This window comes from Antedon mediterranea, chromosome 11, assembly GCF_964355755.1.
Source record: "Antedon mediterranea chromosome 11, ecAntMedi1.1, whole genome shotgun sequence".
In the NCBI taxonomy this organism is placed as follows: domain Eukaryota; kingdom Metazoa; phylum Echinodermata; class Crinoidea; order Comatulida; family Antedonidae; genus Antedon; species Antedon mediterranea.
In genome coordinates this window covers 3,385,040-3,406,843 of record NC_092680.1, presented here as the reverse complement: position 1 = coordinate 3,406,843, position 21,804 = coordinate 3,385,040, and the positions used below count along the sequence as shown (strand labels likewise).

Sequence of the window (21,804 nt, the reverse complement as noted above, 5' to 3'; positions counted from 1 at the left end):
TATCTGTGTTCATTATTCCGTTTTCATTTGACAATAACACAAATATATTAATTTTAAAATCTAACAATAGTATTTTGCAGTAGTACACCTCGAGCTATGACTGTTGTAGTTTCAGAGATAGAAGAAAAAAAATGTGAGTTGTGGTTCTTACTATCAGTAAACTACTACTATCGTATGCCATTGCCAGGCATTTTTTTTATATAAAAGCATGCTACATTGATGCAACATACCTCAAGCGCTAGTAATTCTGTGCCTTAAAAGTTATTGAACTTTAAATGTAAGGTCTGAATTTTATGCCAAACTTAATTATCAATATTGAAACTATTTAATATCAAAATAAACAGTTTTTAAAATATCTAATTTTATTTTTGTAAAATGTAAAGATTTTAGAATGTTTAAATTTAGACTAAATATAAATAAATATATTTATTATTTGTTTGATGTATAATTCAAAATATTTAAAAGAAATCAAAGTAATATAAATTTAACAGGATAAAAATGGTTGCAAAATTTTAAACAAAAATAATAAAAAAATTCTTCAAGAATATTTTAAAAGTCAATGTGTAGAAATCATGATTTATAAACTGTTAAGAGTGAAGTTGTGGAATTGAAATGGAAAAAGCATTTACAAATGATTAATAGATCTTGTATTGTTAAAGGAATAGAATGGGAAAGGTAACATATAAGAGTACAGGCTGTAAAACAAATAAATAACAAACTGCCATTACAAATTGAGTACATGACTAAGAATAACAATTTAACTTTTTAACTTTTTCAAAAGAAAAAAAACCAGCTTATTCATATTTTTCCATGGTTGAAGAAATAAAATTGGAAAGAAACAAGTTAACTTGTAAAGAAACACAATTTAAATAAAATATTTATATGATTCAAGAAAAAAAGATTACGATTCAAGATACAAAAGATTCAAGATTTCAGTCCATATTGGAAATTTGACTTTCAAGTTATTTAAAAAGATAAAAATGTTATCGCTAAAAATACAAATGTTAAAAACATAATAAAATTAATGTTACATCTTTTATTTGTAAAATAATATTGTGTTGTACTACATTAAAAAAAAATACACTCAAGTCAAAATTAATTTTGAAATATTAAAAGACAGATTTCAAACTTTCAACAGAAAAAAACAAATGTATTAATATTTTTCCGTGGTTGAAGAAATAAAATCAGAAAGAGAATAAATGGTATTACTCGGTAAAACAAAGAGATATAAAATATTCATTCACGATTATGTACATACACAAACAGCAATACAAATTTTATATTTTTGAATCCATTGTTGAATAAATAAAATTTGAAAGGTAAAACAAAACAGTACTGCGCTTATGGAAATACACAATGATTTAAAATTACGCACATACACGATTTAAAAATATGAATTTCATATTTGAACAGCGAAAAACATATTTGTATGTGGGTTTGGTTCATAAAGTGTGGTTAAATAAATGCCATATTTTATTCACTGATTTGGAGCCTGAAGCAAGAGCGGATCACTCGCATCATAATAGAATTCCAACAATCATAATAATCATAACTTTTAATACATATTTCAAAATAATATTACATTCCTTCCTCTACACACATTGAGTATAAGTCTAAAACTAACCAATTCTCTTTTTTAATTAATGTTTGTAAACACATAAACACTGTTGTTATACCTCTACAAATAACATTATGATGGTTATGATTATTTTATATGTTGCATGTCTATTTAATACCTTCTTTTTATTTATGAAATTTTGTGATTTATTCATTTATTCATTCATTGAAACATCAATTTCAATAACACAATACAAGAAAAAATAAAAGAAAATGATTACTGTACAAGCAATATACTAAAGAAATAGGATTGTATAAGTTCTTCATTAAAGTAGTACATAAAAAAACCCAGAAAAAACATGTTTTTTTATGTTTAAAAATGTTAAAAGACATTACAAATAATAGATTAATACACAATTAGAATAAAGAGTTGACAATGTGATTTTTTAAGCATTTCTGTTCTTTTTTTTACAATGATAATGTAAATTGTGGTGTGGTTTTAAAGCCTTCGATATTTTGAAAAAAATATACAAAGATAAATATTAATTATTATTGGTATTAAAAAGCTTTTGGGTATATATAGTGCTTTTATTCACGGAATTTGGTTGATTATCAAAGGTAATGAGACAGCACACTGTTATTATCAATTAATCATGTTGTGAAAATGTATAATTAATGTCTATAATGTTTGGTGCAAGTCATGTACAGTACATACATACAAAGTAAATGTCTTTATATCTTAACTAACCCAAGGCAATTATTAATAAGATATTTAGCTCATATGGTACCTAAACAGTATTACTTGTTTAAAATAATTGTCAATAAATTTTAAAAAGATTTAAAAATTAACATGAAAATATGGAATCGCTAAAAGCATGAAATTACTTAAAGAGGTATTGTCCCCTAAAAACATGAAAAATGAAGATTAATAAAAAAAATTATTTATTTTATTATATATATTTAATTACGGTATATATTTATATTTTCTTCTATTTTAGATTTAGAGAAGCAAATAAATAAGCTATAAACTAGTAATTTAATAAACAATAATAATAATAATAAAAATTGAATAGTTTGTAAATTTGTAATGGCTATTTACTATTTATTTTTAATAATTTAATAACTAATAAAAATTAAATTTTATTATCTCACAGTAATTCCTTTGTTATGTATTTTTCTATGTTTATCTTTGTCACTAACATTATTATTCTAATAATAAACACCGAACCTAATGATTTAATAATCAACTAAACCACAAAGTCAATAAAATTTGATTTTTATTTGTATTGGCTGTAATGGTGTAATCCTATCAATACATTTCCTAATGTAAATCTCTTTGTAATTTGAATAGTATAAATCGTTTAAAGTGTTTGATGAGATTCTGATTGGTTCCAATGGTTTATCCGCATCACTGCACACTATCACATCAATCTCGTAAATGACACGAGAAAGCATCTCCCAGGGTATATAAAAAAAAACCAAGGGGTGAAATATTTAACTTGCATCCTGAATGCCTCGAGGTGACAATACGCTGCGATTTAACCCACACAGGAAGCTGTTACGGTAGAAAGGCGGCAAGATATTTAAACAACGAGACAACCGAGACCCGGGCTGTCGAATGCGCATGTTTTAACGCCATTACCATGACGATAGTGACTGTTTGAAAATATCATATGCACGATCTATAAATGCTGACATCGAGTCGTACACCTGATGGAGTCGTTAATCTACGTTTGCGTACAGGGAATACATCGCTCGTTTTACAGAACGAGTACTTCTCCGCGTTCGGCTAATGGACTAGCTCTTATGTGTAGTTGGCGCCTGCAGCCATGCAATGATTAATACACAGTTCTATGCATTATTCGCTATGACTAAGCATAAGGACAAGAGAGATTTATTTGTGCTTATGTGAAATAATTGCAGTAAAGACCGTTGGTAATGCATTAGACGCGTGCCTGACTTAGATCCTACAGAGCGGATAATTCAGCCGTCAGAAGGCTCTCTGGAGATTCAGCTATCGCAGCGATTTATTACCAGACTCTAATGGAACTGCTCAAATTACCGAAAATCACTTCACTTTTTGGTTCTTTTTTCAATGAGTAGTAACATTATTAAAACACTTCATGACAAAAACATATGATTTTACCGTCGCATCCTATCTGAAATAAATGGCCAATCAGAAAGCAGCGAGGGTGTAAAGATTATCAAGTTGAGTTGTGTATTTCATGATGTGATTAACAAAGTATGTGTTAATTATAAAATAAGTAAACATGAGTAGTTAAGTCATTCATGATATTAATTTAAAACATAACAGAGTATTTCAAAACAAACAATATGATTTATAATGTAAAATACTACAAGTACAATGTATAATAATGTTTTAGTATGGCTATTATCTTTGTTTTAATCTCAAATAGCAATAAATATAATCAATTGACCAAAGCTCACTAACAACTCTTCCATGATATAAAATATCAATATACAGTATGTGATTATAATAAACTTGCAGCTAGACCAATGGGCCGACAACACTCTTGGAAGTAGATATTTAACTTGCATTGGATTGGAAAGCAAACACACAAACAAATTATTGAATAAACTTTTACAAATTTTTATAACTTCCTGATTTACAAAAAAAGACAAAATTTAAGAATTACAATGAAACTAAAAATGTGACGCACCTAATCTAGTGTAAAAATAAATCTTTCAAGATTTCAAAAAAATTTCAAGACATTTGAATCATAGTAGTGTGTTTATACAAAGAATAACTTTGAATGACAAATGGTTGATTAGTATTTCAACATTTATTACGTCGCCGTCATCATCAGAAACACAGAAACAAATAAGAGTTCACAACCACTGAGCAAAGCATGAGAATCAACACAGCTGGTATTGTAATTAACAAGTACTACCAGCCAATAGTACGGTAATAACACTAAAATGTTCTCCATTAAATACTAGCCTATCAGTTACTCTGCATCAATCGTGAGATACTTGTAATGTGTGAGAAAGACGACATTTGTTCGTATATGACACTCCATTAGCGACAAGCCTTTCCTCTCTGCGTAACAACATCACATTTACACGGTCAATTTGAGTAGGCGTTTTATTTACAATGATCTCCATTAAAAATACATCCGTCGTTTGTTATTATTCATGGCAACACCAGGGGGATAGGAACAAAATAAGACAATCAAAACAAAACCATTGTAGGATGGTGTTATAAAACTAATTGATATGTTTCCGCAAGCTATACTAATTTAAAATTATGCCAAGTGAGAAGTAATTGTTTTTTACTTTATATGCAAAGTAATTTATAAAAACTATTCTCTAAGAAAGAATCAATAATAAATAACCAGCAGTGAGAATAGACAGATTCAGCAATCATTCCAAATTACTGTTGTACTGTATTTCGATTTCAATGCTTTGTTTTTGACTAAATTATATTTTTAACTTGTAACCACGACACATTTGAAAAGGAATTGGTACTTTTTCAAGGATTTAACCTACCTTACAAATTGTCACTAACAAGAAATTAAAAGATTTGAACCAAAGATTGTGACATTTGAGGCATGTTGCCCATAAAATGTTTAATTAATGATTTAGTGTTAGTGCTTACATTATTTGATGTTAGTTACAAAGTCTAACCAATTAGCTCTCTCATCTTTCTAGACATTTCCTGTGCGGTATTTCCTCCATTCATCCGTTCTTTCGTAAACCGCATGCTTCCGTGATGCCAACGCATACATTATTAAACGACCAAATTCCACCGTGCCCCGAACTAAACTAAATCAATTCAATTTCTAAAAGGTTGAAGTAATAAATTATCACTGGATCTGGCTTTCAAGTAAAAAAAAAACAAAATTTATTAATTCCCGATGCGTGCCTGAGTTTTGTGCATGTTTGCGCGCTTCCTCTCGTTTGTAATGAAATATCGCGGGGTATTCATCTTGTAAAACGTAAATATTGGAGGATATTCAAGTACTCATTTTTGATAAATGACATTTTCAACTTAAATAGAAAATATAAGATTGATTATTTAATCATATAAAAAAAATAGGCATGATGTTGAATTGAATTTGAAAGGCAAAGATTTGTTATAGTTATATTACTATTTTAATATTACTAGTAAAACATTGAAAAGCAGACATTTGTAATAAAGAAGAGGTGCATGGATGGACCAGGGGGATCCAGGGACCCAAGAATCCTGGAACCCATTATCAAATACCCAAAATCTAGGAACTCAGAATCCAGGGACCCAAAATCTAGGAACCCAATCTAGGAACCCAGTATCCAGGGACCCAAGATCTAGGGACCCAAGAATCTAGGGACCAACAATCTAGGAACTCAATACTCAGGGACCTTATAAATAGGAACCCAAAAATCTAGGGACCCATGAATCTAGGGACCAAGGATCCAGAGACCCAAGAATCTAGGACCCCGGTATCCAGGGATCAAAGATCTAATGCGACCCAAAATATCTAGGGACCTACAGTAAACAAAATACTAAAAAGTGGGGGAAGGTATGGGCAAACTCTTTATATAAAATAATGTAAGGTTAAAAGCAATTAATGGTGTCCTTATTATAACCATGTCTGTATGTATATTTAAGTAAAAACTAGGAATAGCAAAACTATAAAATCATAGCATATTATTATTTATAATATATTGTCAAAATGAAAATTTGTGAAATCTATTTAAAGGTGTTGAATGTATACCATGCCTCATGGCTTACACCAATAAATTCTTATTCATGTATAATCATGTATGTCATTTGGCATATTTTTAGGAGCTGTATAAACTTGTATTATGTAAGCAACATCCACTGGTTACCCTCTGGTCGTCCTACCGGTAAGCTCCGGGCAAGTTCACAGTTTGATCAAATCTAATCACAAAATACGTCAACCCTGCTTGTTTCTCTTGTATTCCCTCGACCAACGCTGAACATACAGGAGGGGTTATATAGGTAAATGTTTATCGGGTGGAAGTCATTGGTTACGTGCATGTACCGATTGTGAACATACCGCATCTGTATTGATGTAACCTAGCTTTAGGTATCAGGGTAAACCTGCCTAACATAATGACAAATGAGGTTACATTTAGAACAGTTTACCAATTTACTGCTTAGCCAGGCCAAGTTTGGAAACAAACGCAGACAGACCCTGGGCACAACACCGGTGGGGAGTACTTATATTATGAAAACATTCACCGCAGGGTTGGCAGTCTCAATTGGTCAGATTGAGGTAATTGTATACAGGAATCTAAATTTTTACATCAACATTCAACACTTATTAAATAATAATGTTGACACACAACTCTGTGGTGGCATTTGGGTCATAATCGTTAGTCATTCTTTGACCCCCCAAAAAAAATGTTTTAAAATTATTTTTATTTTTTTACATTTTTCAGAGCAAACAGCTTTAATGTACAATTCCACATTTAAATATTTTAATGGGTTTAATTTTCTATTATTGTTATTATTCTGCTTATATTTAATTTTAATTTAAAATTCCAATCAAATCTATCAAGGTTTTTTAACTTACGGTATATATAAATATTATATTCTCATCTTTAATAATTTAAAAATAATGTATCAAAATAAAGATATCACAACATCAAATAAAATGATGCTCTTCGAATGTAATTATAATATGGAAAATTATAAAAAAAATAGTCATATTTATGCATCCTAATTAGCATAATTTAATGAATAGCAATCAAAAACAATAAATAAAGATTTTAACTTCTACACATATTTTCATCTTTTTAATCACTGTATACAAAAAGCTTTTTAACTATAGATACAAATAATTTATATCAAATTCATAGACATGACAAAATCATAACTAGTATTAAGATGCAATCAATAATAAATATAGTATTGAATATGCCAAACATCATTTAAATCTTATTGATTCCCAAGGCAAACTTAGCCCCAAGAAATTATTGAAATGAACTCTCATAGAATATTAAATAGCCCAACCAGCTGTCAGAGAAAAATATCAGCCTACAAGGTAGTTTAACTAACTTTATCTTTGTGGTTGATATGACAGTTTACACGTGTGCATGCAGTTTACACGCACATAGTATGGTGAGGGTGTGCGGACACGTATACGGACATGATATCAGCCAACCAATCAAGGTTTAATGAAATAAATATTTTACATTATTTAATCTAAAAGAGGAAAGAAAGAAAATTACTGATCTGCAAATACATTCTTAAACAAAACTTTACCGCCAACACCAACAAACTATGCTATATATCATAGTAGTAATTAGGCAGTACATTATATTTTACATAGTTAGAAAGCCTTGGAGCACAACATTTAACAAAAAACAACAGTGCATTTTAGTATGATGTCAATATCTTTAGAATTTATGTTGATATAAATGAAATATTAAGATTTAATTATTGATTATTAGAAATGTCTTCTAGTACCAAATTCAGTAACCTTATAATTTTACACTTTTTGTCTTTTTTTAGTTAAAACTGCAATTTATTGTTGACTTTATTTTAATGTTCAACCAATCCATCTCATGTGTGAGAGTAAGGAAGACTAGCTGTACATCAATATTATTATCATTTATATTTTATTTGCTTCTTTGCTTTTGTTTCATTAAGTAATTTAAGTTCACGGTAGAAGCTCTCTGTGTGTTTTCATGCCTTCCAATGCTGTTTTAACTGTATTTATTTCGATTCGCTTCTTTGCTTTTGTTTCATTAAGTAATTTAAGTTCACGGTAGAAGCTCTCTGTGTGTTTTCATGCCTTCCAATGCTGTTTTAACTGTATTTATTTCGATTCTTAAAAAATAGTTTATGTGATACTTTGTTAATACTATAGTTATTTTTATGAGGTCGAACCTCTTCTACGAAGAGTTTTCCTCTGTTACAAAAGAGTGTACCAATAAATTATTGTTATTAGTCAGTTTATTTACCGACACATTTCGGACAATCGGAATTGCTATCAGACTATACTTTTTTGTAGTTTTTAAGAAAAAAAATAAAGTTTTTTATTTTTCCTACATAGGCTACTAATTTTAACAAATACAAACAAATTATCATATAATTAATTATGACATGTGTAAATATATTAAAAAGAATTCTAGTTAAAATCAATAGATAAGGTGTTCACCTCGTGCATACATATTTTTATTTTATTCATTCAACCCTGGATAAAAGCAACAAAAGATATGCGAACAAATCTCATTGTACTTTTGAAGAATTTTTTAACGCGGATGAATGATCACAGAAGAAAGGTGAGATAAACGGACAAAACGTCATTGCAAAAGTTTTCAATCAATTGAAAATGGAGCAAATATTCTATAAACAAATTAAACAAAGTATTGTATGGAAAATTATAATAAAATACCAAGGTCAAAGATTAGATATTGAATGAACAATAAAAACTAAAAATACATATCGGATTACAAATGTATTTAGATAATGATGTATATCTGACTAATTTATTATCATAAGAAAATTAGTGAAAATGATAATATAGTAATGAAAAATGAATACCTTAATAATTACACTTTAATATTCAGGTGACAAACGTGTTTAGAATTTAGCACTAGCTAGTTTAAATTAAGTGTAATTTTAAATACTTCCTTCTGATGTTTAAATCTCAATTAAATCTGTAATTGTGTATAATTTCATTGTTTTAAATAATTTAATACCAAAGGCATATATTTCCCTACAAAAAACACATATATTTTTAATGTAATAGATAGCATTAAAAGATTGAGGTTTCGTTGCAAAACAATCTTTAAAGCAAATAATAAAATGTTAAGTTTGTAACCCAATTTTTCAATTTCTTGTCATATATTATATTTTTGTTCAATTTTTCATTTTTTGATTGGGAAATTTATCTAATTTAAAAATAGAAATGTTATACATATCTATATAAATCATTAAATGTATAAGTCTAAACCCCTATGTGTTTTTTTAAATACATAATTGGTAATAACAGCATTAAAAGGTATGTACCAATATGAAAACATTGTTCATATTATTATCATTTCACAACAAGATAGTAAAATTTTAAACTGGCGATTCCCTACTTAACTTTTAACATTTTAAATGCTGAGAGAAAGATCTCATCTCTTATTACTACTTTACCAAAATGATAAATAAATAATAAACATGTTTAATGACACCTATCATTGCTTCCTTTGTATTCTGGTGGCTAGAATATGATAATTGAGTGATAGCCAGTGGTCATAGGAAACTGTTTATTGCCTACAACAACGCTTTTTATTATACCTTGGGGACTAACAGAATACTGCTTGTTGTTTGTCAGTCAGCAATTGCCAGGATCATGTCAATCTCGCGGGAATTATCCATGTTCGATTTAATTGATACGTAAGATTTAAGCTTTCGCGTGTCTAGCTGGTCCATCATGGAGGTTTAATCTCACATTAGGGGCCTCGGGATTAACTCACAGTCATCTGGTATTTACACGGTGGCGCTAGCAAGGCGCTCAGCCTGCGAATGTTTGTAAACATTTGCATTTGTTGAAAGATTGATCTTTTATGTGATGTGTACACTTTAATTTACAAAACCAAAATGTATGTTTACGCTTGATTTGATAAATTGCTTTGTGATAATAATAACAATTATTGTCAAAATCTAATATAAAGAAGATTCATAGAGTAAATGCAAAGAAAATGAACTGAACCAGTAAGAAGTAAAAGGTAAGGAAATTGTAACATTAACAAAAAATAATAAAAATTCCTAATAATATACAGTACAATAATTAATAACCTTTAAATAATGCCATTGAAGCATAAATATTTGAAACAATAGTCACAATGACTTCTACTAAAGTTATTGTACATTTAACATAATAATAGGCCTATTGTCAGATGGTATCACAAATATAGAGGGCTCACTTTCAAAAAACATACTTTGACAAAACATAGTCAATATACTTTCTATTGACTATGGACAAAACTATGTTGGACTGCCTCTGGATTTATAAAAAAAAAAGGTTTTAATATAATACCAATAACTTCTTATTTATGTCATAGCCTATAATTTCAATTTATGCAAGTTATGCGAGTAAAACAAGTTGTAGAGCAAGGGCTACAAAGTTAGTGATAACTGTCTGGGGAAGGGTGTCCTATGAAACTAGAAGAAACAGTTTTTTTTTAAATATATTTCTTCTTTTAAAACATTCTACAAATTTGCCTTTATTTTGTAACCTTTTATATGGTACAAAAAGAAAAAAAAATTGCAAAAAATACTACATAAACTGTGTGATAGCCTTATGTGGTAATTTAATAATATTAAAAATATAAAAAAAATATATAAAATGAAAATATTTTTTATTTTAATCTAGCATAGCATTATTTACAAACCGAAGACAGTTGAAATAGTAACAAAATCATTATAATAATGATGGTATAATTAATATTATTTTATAATTAATTAATCGTATCAATTTAATGTCCATCAAAAATAGCTGGATGGCGCCAATTTGATAAATCAATCTGTATTAAAATAAAAATCTTGTCTCACCACTTGCCCTAAAAAGTCAAGTAAAAAATTACCGCCCTGGTAAAAATTCAATTACTATTCCCAGCATAGAAGGGCAATATTCTCTGTGGAAAAGATTACACTAAAAAAACATGTTTCTTTAATTTCTAAAAAAGCTTTGAATCGATAATTAGAAGAGATTAGACAGTTTTTAATTAAAATTAATAAAATAGCAAGGACAGTCTAGAAGGTATAAGCAGTTATAACAATGTAGGAGGAACCATTAATCAATTAAATAAATGAAAATCATTGTATACAATCCATTATTACAAAAGAAATCCAATATTTGACACGATTTTACCCTGATTTCCAATTTACACTAATATATATTGTGAAAACATTGTGGGAAGCAATCAGAGAAAATGGAATATGGTTTGTGATATTTGAATGCGAGACAAGCCAATACCGGAGGAACCCTTTGATCTATATTCAATATGTAGTCTTGGATGAAAAATTGCACAACATAACAATCGCACATATCTATATTAAAGCAACAGAATTAATTTTTTTCAATACATTAAAATAAATAATGTAACAGATTTTAAGTTAAGAAAATTACAATGATGGTGAAAGGTGGTAACGATTTCCTGGCGACCGTATTCATTCATTCTTTGATCTTTTATTTTCTGACACGTAATTTTCTCAATCGTACACATTACAAGGACATAAAGTATTAAATTATTCAGAATATATTTTGATATTAAATTGCCGTTATCTAAATTAAAATCTATTCCAGATTTCATTCCAATTAAAGATCCCCCCCCCCCCCCCATCTCTCAGTTTTAACAAAGTCCTATAAATTTTACTCAATGTCTTCAGTATGAGTTTATCAAAACATCTAACCAATAAATAATAAGTACAGTAAATAAAACAATTGTCCTTTTGTTCAACTGGTTTTTGCTTAAAACAAGCAAACGTTCACAACAATTACTTTGATCACTACAAATTGTTTTCTATTTTAAAACATATATACGCAAGAAAAAAGAGGTTGATATCGCATCAAAAATCAATCATTTGATTTTATATGTGATACTGCAATAAAAATAAAGAAAAGAAAAACTAAGAAAAGCTTTATTTTTTAAACAATAATCCATCATTATGAGTAGCTTTTCTTTTTCCTTCGCTTTTAAGGATATCCAACACACAGGCTAATTACCACATTACACGTTGTTTGTTGTGTTCGCTAATGGAAAACTTTAGTTCTCAAGTATTACCAACATTAGTACCTACTCCAACAAATTGCCGGTAATTGTCGAACAGCAAGATCAGGTTCCCGGTGTATCGCAGGGACAAACGGCCTTTAACAACGCTAATGGGTTGAGTAAACGTTGAGATAGATCATGTCTCCGTGCAGGAGCATACGCATGAGGCATAGCGAAGCTTGAGGCGTACGTGCCCACAATATTTTACGGATTTTGTTACTGTTCCACTCAAGTATTATATATCTTGGATTATTTTCATCTGTTTTCAATCATTTGGATTTCCAGCACTGTCTTTTATGTAACAAATTAAACCAACAAAATATTTATAAAATTATTTGTGTATTAACTTTTAAAGTGTTTCAAAAGACTCCTAAATATCATGTGTTAATAACTGAATCATTTAAATTATGACAATTATAATTAAATAAAAAATAAATAAAAATATTCGAAATAATAAAGATAAAATTGTAGGAATGTATAATAGGCTAATATGTAATAATTATATTAAAATACTTGTTTTTGATCTATTCTATATAATATATGTTTTTTCATATAATACCAGAATAAAATAAAATAAATAAAGTTAACAAATTGCGTGTGCTAACCTTATAAGTGTTTATTATTTATTATACTGTACAGATTTTTGAAACAGTCAATCAGACAGTCAGATGAATAAAAAAAATTGTTTTCAAAAATTTCTGAAAAGTGGATGAATGATGAAAACGCAGCAAAAAAAGGCTGATCCATGATACAACCTAATGTTAAACTTTTTAATATCACTTTACTCTATGAAAAGGACAGTAATTTATCTGATAATAAAGATGAACACTAATATGCTTAGTGGGCTAATTTAAAATTTATTATGCAATAAATCTACTTTTGAAAGAAATAAACTCAGTTTTCCACTTTATTAAAGTATTTAAAATACATAATTATAACGAAATTCCATTAGGAATAAAAAGAAGAAAATATGTTTTATGTCAGTAACAGGTTAATTGCAAGTAAAGAATACTTTTACATAAAATAGCAAACAATGTAACATAGTCATTAATCATATCAAATATTTTTACTAGATCAAAATGTTTGCAATAAAGTGATGGAAGTCTAAAAGTGCATTATAAAAGTGTTTATATCTTTAATTTCATAGTTCAACATCATTTTTGTTTAATCTTTAATTAACATTAATTACTTCATATTTTTCAAGTTTTTGTAATATGTTTTTACTTTTTTTTATGAACATAATCAAACATTTTTTTGCACATCAATTTTTGCAAAATACCTCAATATTTCAATTTGTTCATACTAAACTCAAAGTTTAATTTGTTTATCATAAAACAATTATTGTACAATAAGTAAAATCTTTTGCACATATTGAAAATATATTATTTTATTTTGTTATCAACAAGCAACAACAAAATAATGTTAAACAAGATTAGTGTGTGCAATATAGTGTTGGCAGATGGTACATTAGTTTTCAATATATTAAGTATAGCTAAGCCTGTTTTCAATTCTATGATATGATTCCAGTGCACTTTACAATCCATGAATCCAACAACCATCCTACGATATCATCCTACGATATCATCCTACTCTCTTGTGGGAGGTTTACACTTTTCACTTGTTAGTCACAAAATTAAATTATTGCCATCCACAAAAATAATGATAAATATTTTGTTTTACAAATTAAAATAGTCGAGATGTGCTGTGGTTTTTTATATTTGGTTTACCGTCAAATTATCTATTATTAGAGATGTATTTTCCACAAGAACATGAAAAATAAGTGAATCAAATCAATCTTTGAAAAGGCATTGAATGTGTAGTTTTAATTAAATTTTGTTTAAAACCTGAACAAATATCACTTGTGAAAATTAAAAAACAAACATGTTGTCTGACAGGTTAACTATTTTCTTTTCCTTTTAAATTAGGATTTTTAAAAAAAATCAACAAAAAAATCAAAATTATTTTTTTTTTCAAGGAAATAATATCTTTAGTTTTAAAAGAACATGATACTATTTGGTAAAAATGTCAAAAAATTAGAACAAACATACACATTATTTTATCTAATCACATTTCAGTTGGGGAAAGTTAAATTAAAGTGAACATGTACACCTATAATAGGCTTGAAGGATCAATTCTAGGTGTAGTGTAAAGAGAATTAATTAATAAGTTATCTTAATATAGGTGCACTTACCTCGCTATCAAATATTAATGAAGTAGTTTTAACTGTTCTTATTATTTATGACTAAAAAGTGCTTTTCTTGGTGAAGATTTAAACATTTTGACAAGATGTGTGAAGATGAAGGACAAAGTAAGTATATAATACAGATACGTATGATCTACAGAGATGACAAATATGTGTTTTTATTTAATACAGAGCCACTTCCTTTCTTATTTCTCTCCCCTTTAAATGCAATATATATTATTCTGATTTTTAAAACCAAGTTAAAATTATATCTCAAATAAAAGATAAGCATTAATAATAAGCAATATTTGGTACTGTAATAAATTACCATTCCCTAACATATAGAGTAACATAGTATTTACATGAACATTCTAGAATTAGATGTTTTGATTTAAGAAACCATGTATAATTAATAAGAACAATCAAGAACATCCAGAAGTCCTATTAATAGAAACTGTAATCATGTAATAATGAGAAGTATAAGGAATGATCTAGAAGGTTATGAACATATTGTATATAAGGGGAAGTATGACAATTGTAAGTGGGAGAAGGATTTTGATTGAAGCATTTATTTTGAAGAAGGTTGTTGGATTAGAGGTTGGATTAGAGGTTGGATGTTATATTGTAAAGTTATTGTGAAACTGTTGTTTAAAGTGCTTACTGGATTGTTGAAAGTTGAAGTTGATTGAAATTAAAGCTTTGTTTTTGAGTTATTTTACAACTTTGTGGATTTTGTGTGTATACTTTTATGTCACAAGGGAGTTCCTAAAGTATTTTCAACCGCTCGGAAACATACGTGAGAGGAGTTCGTGACATAATTTGGTGGCAGCGGTGTTCAGCCTAATTTGGTGGCAGCGGTTATTTCGATCTACTGTTCGACTTAACTGTGTATTTATCTACGGTTGTGAGATTTTGTGGTAGCAGTTTGATCTACTGTATTTTGCCATAGATTGGTGGCTGTTTTAGGATCAACTGTACTTTATTGATATTTTGTGAAAGCGGTACTTACGATACTGTGATATTTTACGGAAGCCGCGGTGCTACGTTTTGTTTAATCGTAAGGACACAAACATTGTTTTAAGAACAGTACATTATTTATTTGGAACAGTAGACTTGTGAACGTCTCGGTAACTACGATTAACTAGTAACAAGACCCTCATCCAGATTTAAAATATGGCTGATAAACAATCAACAACAATATCCGGTAAAGTGTACAGCAGTACAGACTTTTTAGTGTTGTTAATGAAGCAACAAATACAACAACAGAGTCTTCTGATGCAGCAGATGATGGATAACCAAGAACGTTTACATCGGGAAGATATTGAAAGGAAAGAAGGTTTATGTCGGGAAGATATGACGGTCTGTAAGGACGGAATTTTATTTAGGCATGTTTTTACTAAACACCAGACAGAACCCATAGAGAAATTACTGGTTTTATATCATTGCAGTAATAGTGTTTTGAAATTTTCACATGATATTTCGTTGACAGAGTATTGTAAAGCCTCAAAGTATAAAACTAAATTTAAGGATTTTATGATTCCTATGTCAGTAATTGTTAGTGAACCATTCCGACAAATTTACATGAATATTGTTTGTTCATTATTAGTAATTATTAATGATTATGTTGTATGTTATTATGGCGTATTTAAGTTTTATAGAATAGGAGTGGGTTAACTTTTGCCACTTTCGTGTATACTTGCCCTTCAAAACTCCAAGAAAGAGTTTTGAGCTCAGAAAGAGGGGGGAGTGTAATAAATTACCATTCCCTAACATATAGAGTAACATAGTATTTACATGAACATTCTAGAATTAGATGTTTTGATTTAAGAAACCATGTATAATTAATAAGAACAATCAAGAACATCCAGAAGTCCTATTAATAGAAACTGTAATCATGTAATAATGAGAAGTATAAGGAATGATCTAGAAGGTTATGAACATATTGTATATAAGGGGAAGTATGACAATTGTAAGTGGGAGAAGGATTTTGATTGAAGCATTTATTTTGAAGAAGGTTGTTGGATTAGAGGTTGGATTAGAGGTTGGATGTTATATTGTAAAGTTATTGTGAAACTGTTGTTTAAAGTGCTTACTGGATTGTTGAAAGTTGAAGTTGATTGAAATTAAAGCTTTGTTTTTGAGTTATTTTACAACTTTGTGGATTTTGTGTGTATACTTTTATGTCACAAGGGAGTTCCTAAAGTATTTTCAACTGCTCGGAAACATACGTGAGAGGAGTTCGTGACAGGTACCAATGTCCTTTTATTATGAACTTTAAAGTTTTATTTTTTTAATGAATGTTAAAAATTGTTTACATGTATGAATTTTAACATTTTTTATCTGTTTGAGAATTATAACTTTATGAATTCGCTTAAATATCTTTATGTTTGAATGTCGTCTGTATATTTTTTTATTTTTTTAAGAGGGCCTCTTCATTCAAGTCAGCTGTACTGCTGTAGTACAGGTATTGAGCTACCCTTGTCAAATAAAGTTGAATAAATAAATAAAATAAACAATATTTAATTTTTTCTGAATGAATGTAAAAATAAACGGAATAGTCTTGTCCACTTTATGATCCTTCAGTCAATGAGTCATCCATAAGGTTTATCGCAAATAGCAAAAGGTTTGGGAGCAAACGTCACATACACATTGTGAGTTTGCTCCCAAAACCTTCCCATCATACATTGTGGAATGACGTTCCTCGCAACATCAATCTATTTGCGATAAACCTTAATCATAGAATGGTAGTTTTAGGATGTCTCCGAGACCCACCTAAGTATCTACAAAAACTATATACACACCACATACGGTAATAATAAACACATTGTATTGTTTGTATATCATCACCATACATTTTTCCTTCTATTCCTTCAGTATGCCTAGGCCTACATCATTCTTTATGCTGCACAAACATTTATACAATTTTTCAATATTTTTTATGGAGTTATAAGATTAACTATTGAGGTGCTATGTCTCCCCATCCGTCATGTACAATATCATCATCCAGTACATACAAATCATCGCCAGGCCTCATCAGATGCCTCACCATCCACTACACATACAAATCACTACATTACTAGTACCCTCTGCCTATCTGTATTCCGATGACTATGTCACAAAAATTCTAATGTTGGCATTTATTACCGTTCGACCGTGATTGCATGATTTATTACGCACTAAAGGATTATATTCCAGTATAATTTTCATAATTCTTTTATATATAAATTTTAATGGCTGACATACACATCAGTATTGTATGAAAATTATTCAATCTAGAAAATGATATATTTTTCCTGTTTGCACTCCTTTTTGTTGAATAGACAATTTCTATTGTACAATGAAACATGGTATAATAAATCTGAATTGTAATGCATCATATAGCTTTCATGTTCTTCATAGTTATTGTTATGGCGCATTGATAATTCTGATTCTGCCTCAATAACATTGTGTACTGGATATAAACCATTTTTCATCCATATGGTCTAGTGACTGATAATGGTATATGGTATACTACCTCATTGAATCATTTTTGTATCCATAAGTTTTATATAATTAGACTTGTACATAATAGTAATACTTATAAATATAGATCTCAATATGTAGCATGCAAAAGTTCCATCAAATTTAAATTAAACTTACCATAAAAACTCGGAAAAAAAATGAATGAAAAGAAGCCTACACAAGTCCTTAAAAATAAGCCCATGAGCTTCTCTTCGAAGTGTTATGGTAGAATACTTTTATTTAAATCCTTACTTGTATATGTGTTCAAAACTAGACTGACTGTTGAAAATGTTGAAAGATTTACTTTAAATGAATTATCATAATCATAATAGTACGACGTTTCTACCTTTTTACAGTAGTTAAGTTGTTAAAAAAGTAAATTTCTCATCCTCCTCCTATATCACACACAATTTGAGAAAGTTTAGGACGCATCAAGACAACACAATATACAGTAATATCCTCAATCAAAGGTGAGCTTTACCACCTTAGAATTAAGAGTGTGAGTGAGTGATTCAATTTTAATGTTTCTGGACAAAAAGATGCATACAACTAAACTGTCTCAAAAAACTGCAATCAGCATGATTATTTGAGGTATGAGAAATGAACATGAAAAAAAGCCAGTTAGGTCCTACCTTTTGCTTTGGCTGCTGTTGGTAAAAGCTTTGCCTTCTCTTTGTCTCTTAGCTTTTCCTGTTAAGATACAATTAATATAGCTCTAAGTTAAGTACTTTAAATACAGACAACTGTGACTGAAATTGTTTAAGTTATGACATGACATGTTTACTAAAATGAGTCTGATTAAATAAATTATAACAATATTTTTTACAATTTTATTTTTATCTAAAAACAAGTAACTTGCCAATCAGGATGGATTTAATACAGTAAAAAGTACAATCAACTAACAACACTAAGTAGTGAGAAACAATCCTGTGAGACTAGGTCAAGATTGAACCATGAACATTAAAATTAGAAGGCAAGCATGTTAAACCACTATGAATATATTTTGTGCTGGTTGTTAATATGATTTACACTAAATGGATTCAATAATACAATTTGTACAAACTAAATCTATTTCAACATAGTACAGTGAATTCATATACATTTAATAAATTTATAATTTAATTCATAATTTAGAAATATATTTCTAAAAATCATATCATTGAATTCATTTATCATAAACAACCAGCACAAAATATATTCAAATCAAAACAACGTAGCAGAGATAAAATAATAATTATCTAATAATTTGGAAGTCGGAAAAAACCAAATCATTACAATCATAATGCATTATGTTTTGATTATTCTCAAAATAATATTTTGTGAAGAACGAGACAGATTGACGCGCAAAACTAATGTTTATGTTCAAAATTCATTACTATTTCCATATAAGGGTTAACAACCACCAAATAAATTGGTAAGTAAAACATCATGAAAAAAGCAACATAATAAAAACAAAGCGTTTGATAAACAACAAGAACAGTGAGCAGTTATAATAATAACTACATTTGATCTTGTGACCTAATCCTACATATTTTGAAAGAAATAAGTTATACTATTATAACAATATTATTTATATTCAAGATTATTAAGGTTTAAATGTTATGATATCACAATGTTGTGTTTGTGTTTGTTAATTAATTTCTGGTTGAGGTTAAAGATTAACCTTCTTATATTGTTGTTTTTTTATTAAAGAGAACAAAATGTTGAATAGGGACAGTGAGTGGTGAAACAAGAAAAGGTCACAAATGGAAACCTTACAATCATGTTGTTTGGTAAATTCATTTCAAATTCATTTTGAAAATGATTACCATTCAGTTCAAATGTTGTGATAACACATTGTTGCATTTGTTAAATTACTTGGGGGTTAAACATCAACCTTCTTTTAATAACAAAACAAAATGTTGAAATGAATGGTATATGTAACAAAATAAACTCCTATTTCTTCAACTTTTTCTTGTCTAATTTAATAATACAGTAAACTCACCCAATACCGGACGCCTTTGGGATGACCTAATATGTCTGGTTTTCCAGAAAGTCTGGTATTCGGAATGTGTTTCTAATGATAAAAATGAATTTGGACCTTTTTGGAAAAGTCTGGTTTTGGGAGAGTTTCCAGTTTTCAAAGTGTCTAGTATTTGGAGATTTGACTGTATATTGTTTTTTTACTGTAAATGTTGTTCATGTTTATAAATAGATAAATGCTGTTTCCCTGCCTTTTTATATTTTTCATGTACTGTATAGTATTAGTAGTAACAATAAGAAAATATATGCAAAATATTAATGTATGTATGTTCTTGCAAGGAATTTAAAAGTTTTTTTTTAAAATAGTGAAAAAATTTTTTTTAGATATTTTTTGCTTTACTTCTTTTTTTATATAACTGTTTGAAACTATATGGAAATTAATAAGAATAATATAAAATGATATTATGGATTAAGATATCTAAACATAGAGGGCTCCATTCAGAAATGTTGTGCAGCAACACAAGTTTTCAAAGAAAATATTTTGAAACATTGCAAAAATAAAAAATACAAATATAAAAAATGATAAACTCAACCAAAGTTTACTCAAACCAAACATGTGATGAATTTAAATTCAAGGAAAAACTATCTAATTTAAATATCATTATTAATTCCATGCAAGTTGTACATAACCTGGGGAGTAGACAGTAGGAATCTTCCTTAGATAAAATGTTATTTTAAGTGTATACAAATTTGACACGAACGGGACACTGAGAAATAAAATATAACAGTATAACATTATATGCAAGTTTGCAACCCTGGGGGAAAAGAAGAGGGGGAAAATCATCATCAGGTAGAATGCTGTTAAGTGACTTAAACAACTATCTTAAATCTGACACGAACAGGACACTCAGAACATAATTGAGTTTAATACAATTTGATCTAGAGCCTAGCAAATGAATAAAAATGAACCCATAAAATATATCTACTCATCAAAGGAATAATTGGATAAGAAAAATGAGGATTTTAACAATTCAGATTTGTATAAAACTGATATGACAGCGCTTAACCTTTTGCAATTCCAACGTCAGTCGACGATACAAAAGGCATTGGAGATACAATGAAGAATCCTAAACAATTACCTTTTCAGAACGAAGATCATAACACAAAGGAACAGTAGATATATATCTCCAAACAGGTTATCCAACTTTTTAAAGTTATTCTTCCAAAAAGAATAATCTTTACAATAATCATTAGATGACGTTCAGATGAGGAAAACATTCAAAAGATATGATCTTATGATATAAAATTGAATTTCTTTCCTCAAATAGCAGAAATAACTTGCAATGATTGAAATATTATTATTCCAAAGACTATTATCCTTTATACTCATGCCGACTATTCAATGAATGTATTCATATTTTGTAAATAAAAACATATTGCAAAACAGTATTCATCCATGCAAACTGATGTTTAAAAGGAAGTCAAAATAGATAAAGAAGAAAATGGTACAACTACCAAGCAAATTCTGTTAACCAGTCTCAAGAAAGAATAAGTAAATGTTGAGGTTTTCATTCAGCAGTGGATAGAACAGTTCATGATCCAAAATTTGAGAACACATGTGTGTGTTTGAAGAATGCCTCACAACCTTCCAATATAACACAGAGATTTCATTTTCGTTTTACAAAATAGCATACAGAAAACAACGAAAGGAATACTTTAAGAGCAACACACAAATAAAAACTGATGAATAGATGACAACCATAAAAAGAACGATTAAACTCAATCATTATTTCCACGAATATTAAGTTTTCAAATTGTTTCTTGATGGATCTTGCAATTAAAAGAAGACGTTATTTGTAAAA

At 28.8% G+C, this 21,804-nt stretch overlaps 1 protein-coding gene across 5 annotated transcripts in view; it reads right to left on the bottom strand.

Moving 5' to 3' along the window:
* Nucleotides 1-21,804, bottom strand: part of LOC140062456 (S phase cyclin A-associated protein in the endoplasmic reticulum-like) — a 94,638-nt gene that overhangs the window by 38,642 nt on the left and 34,192 nt on the right. For all 5 annotated transcript variants that reach the window (XM_072108680.1, XM_072108681.1, XM_072108682.1 and 2 more), the window contains one exon: nucleotides 18,613-18,670. In XM_072108680.1, the coding sequence (XP_071964781.1) occupies nucleotides 18,613-18,670 (58 nt within the window). The remainder of the gene's footprint in view (nucleotides 1-18,612; nucleotides 18,671-21,804) is intronic.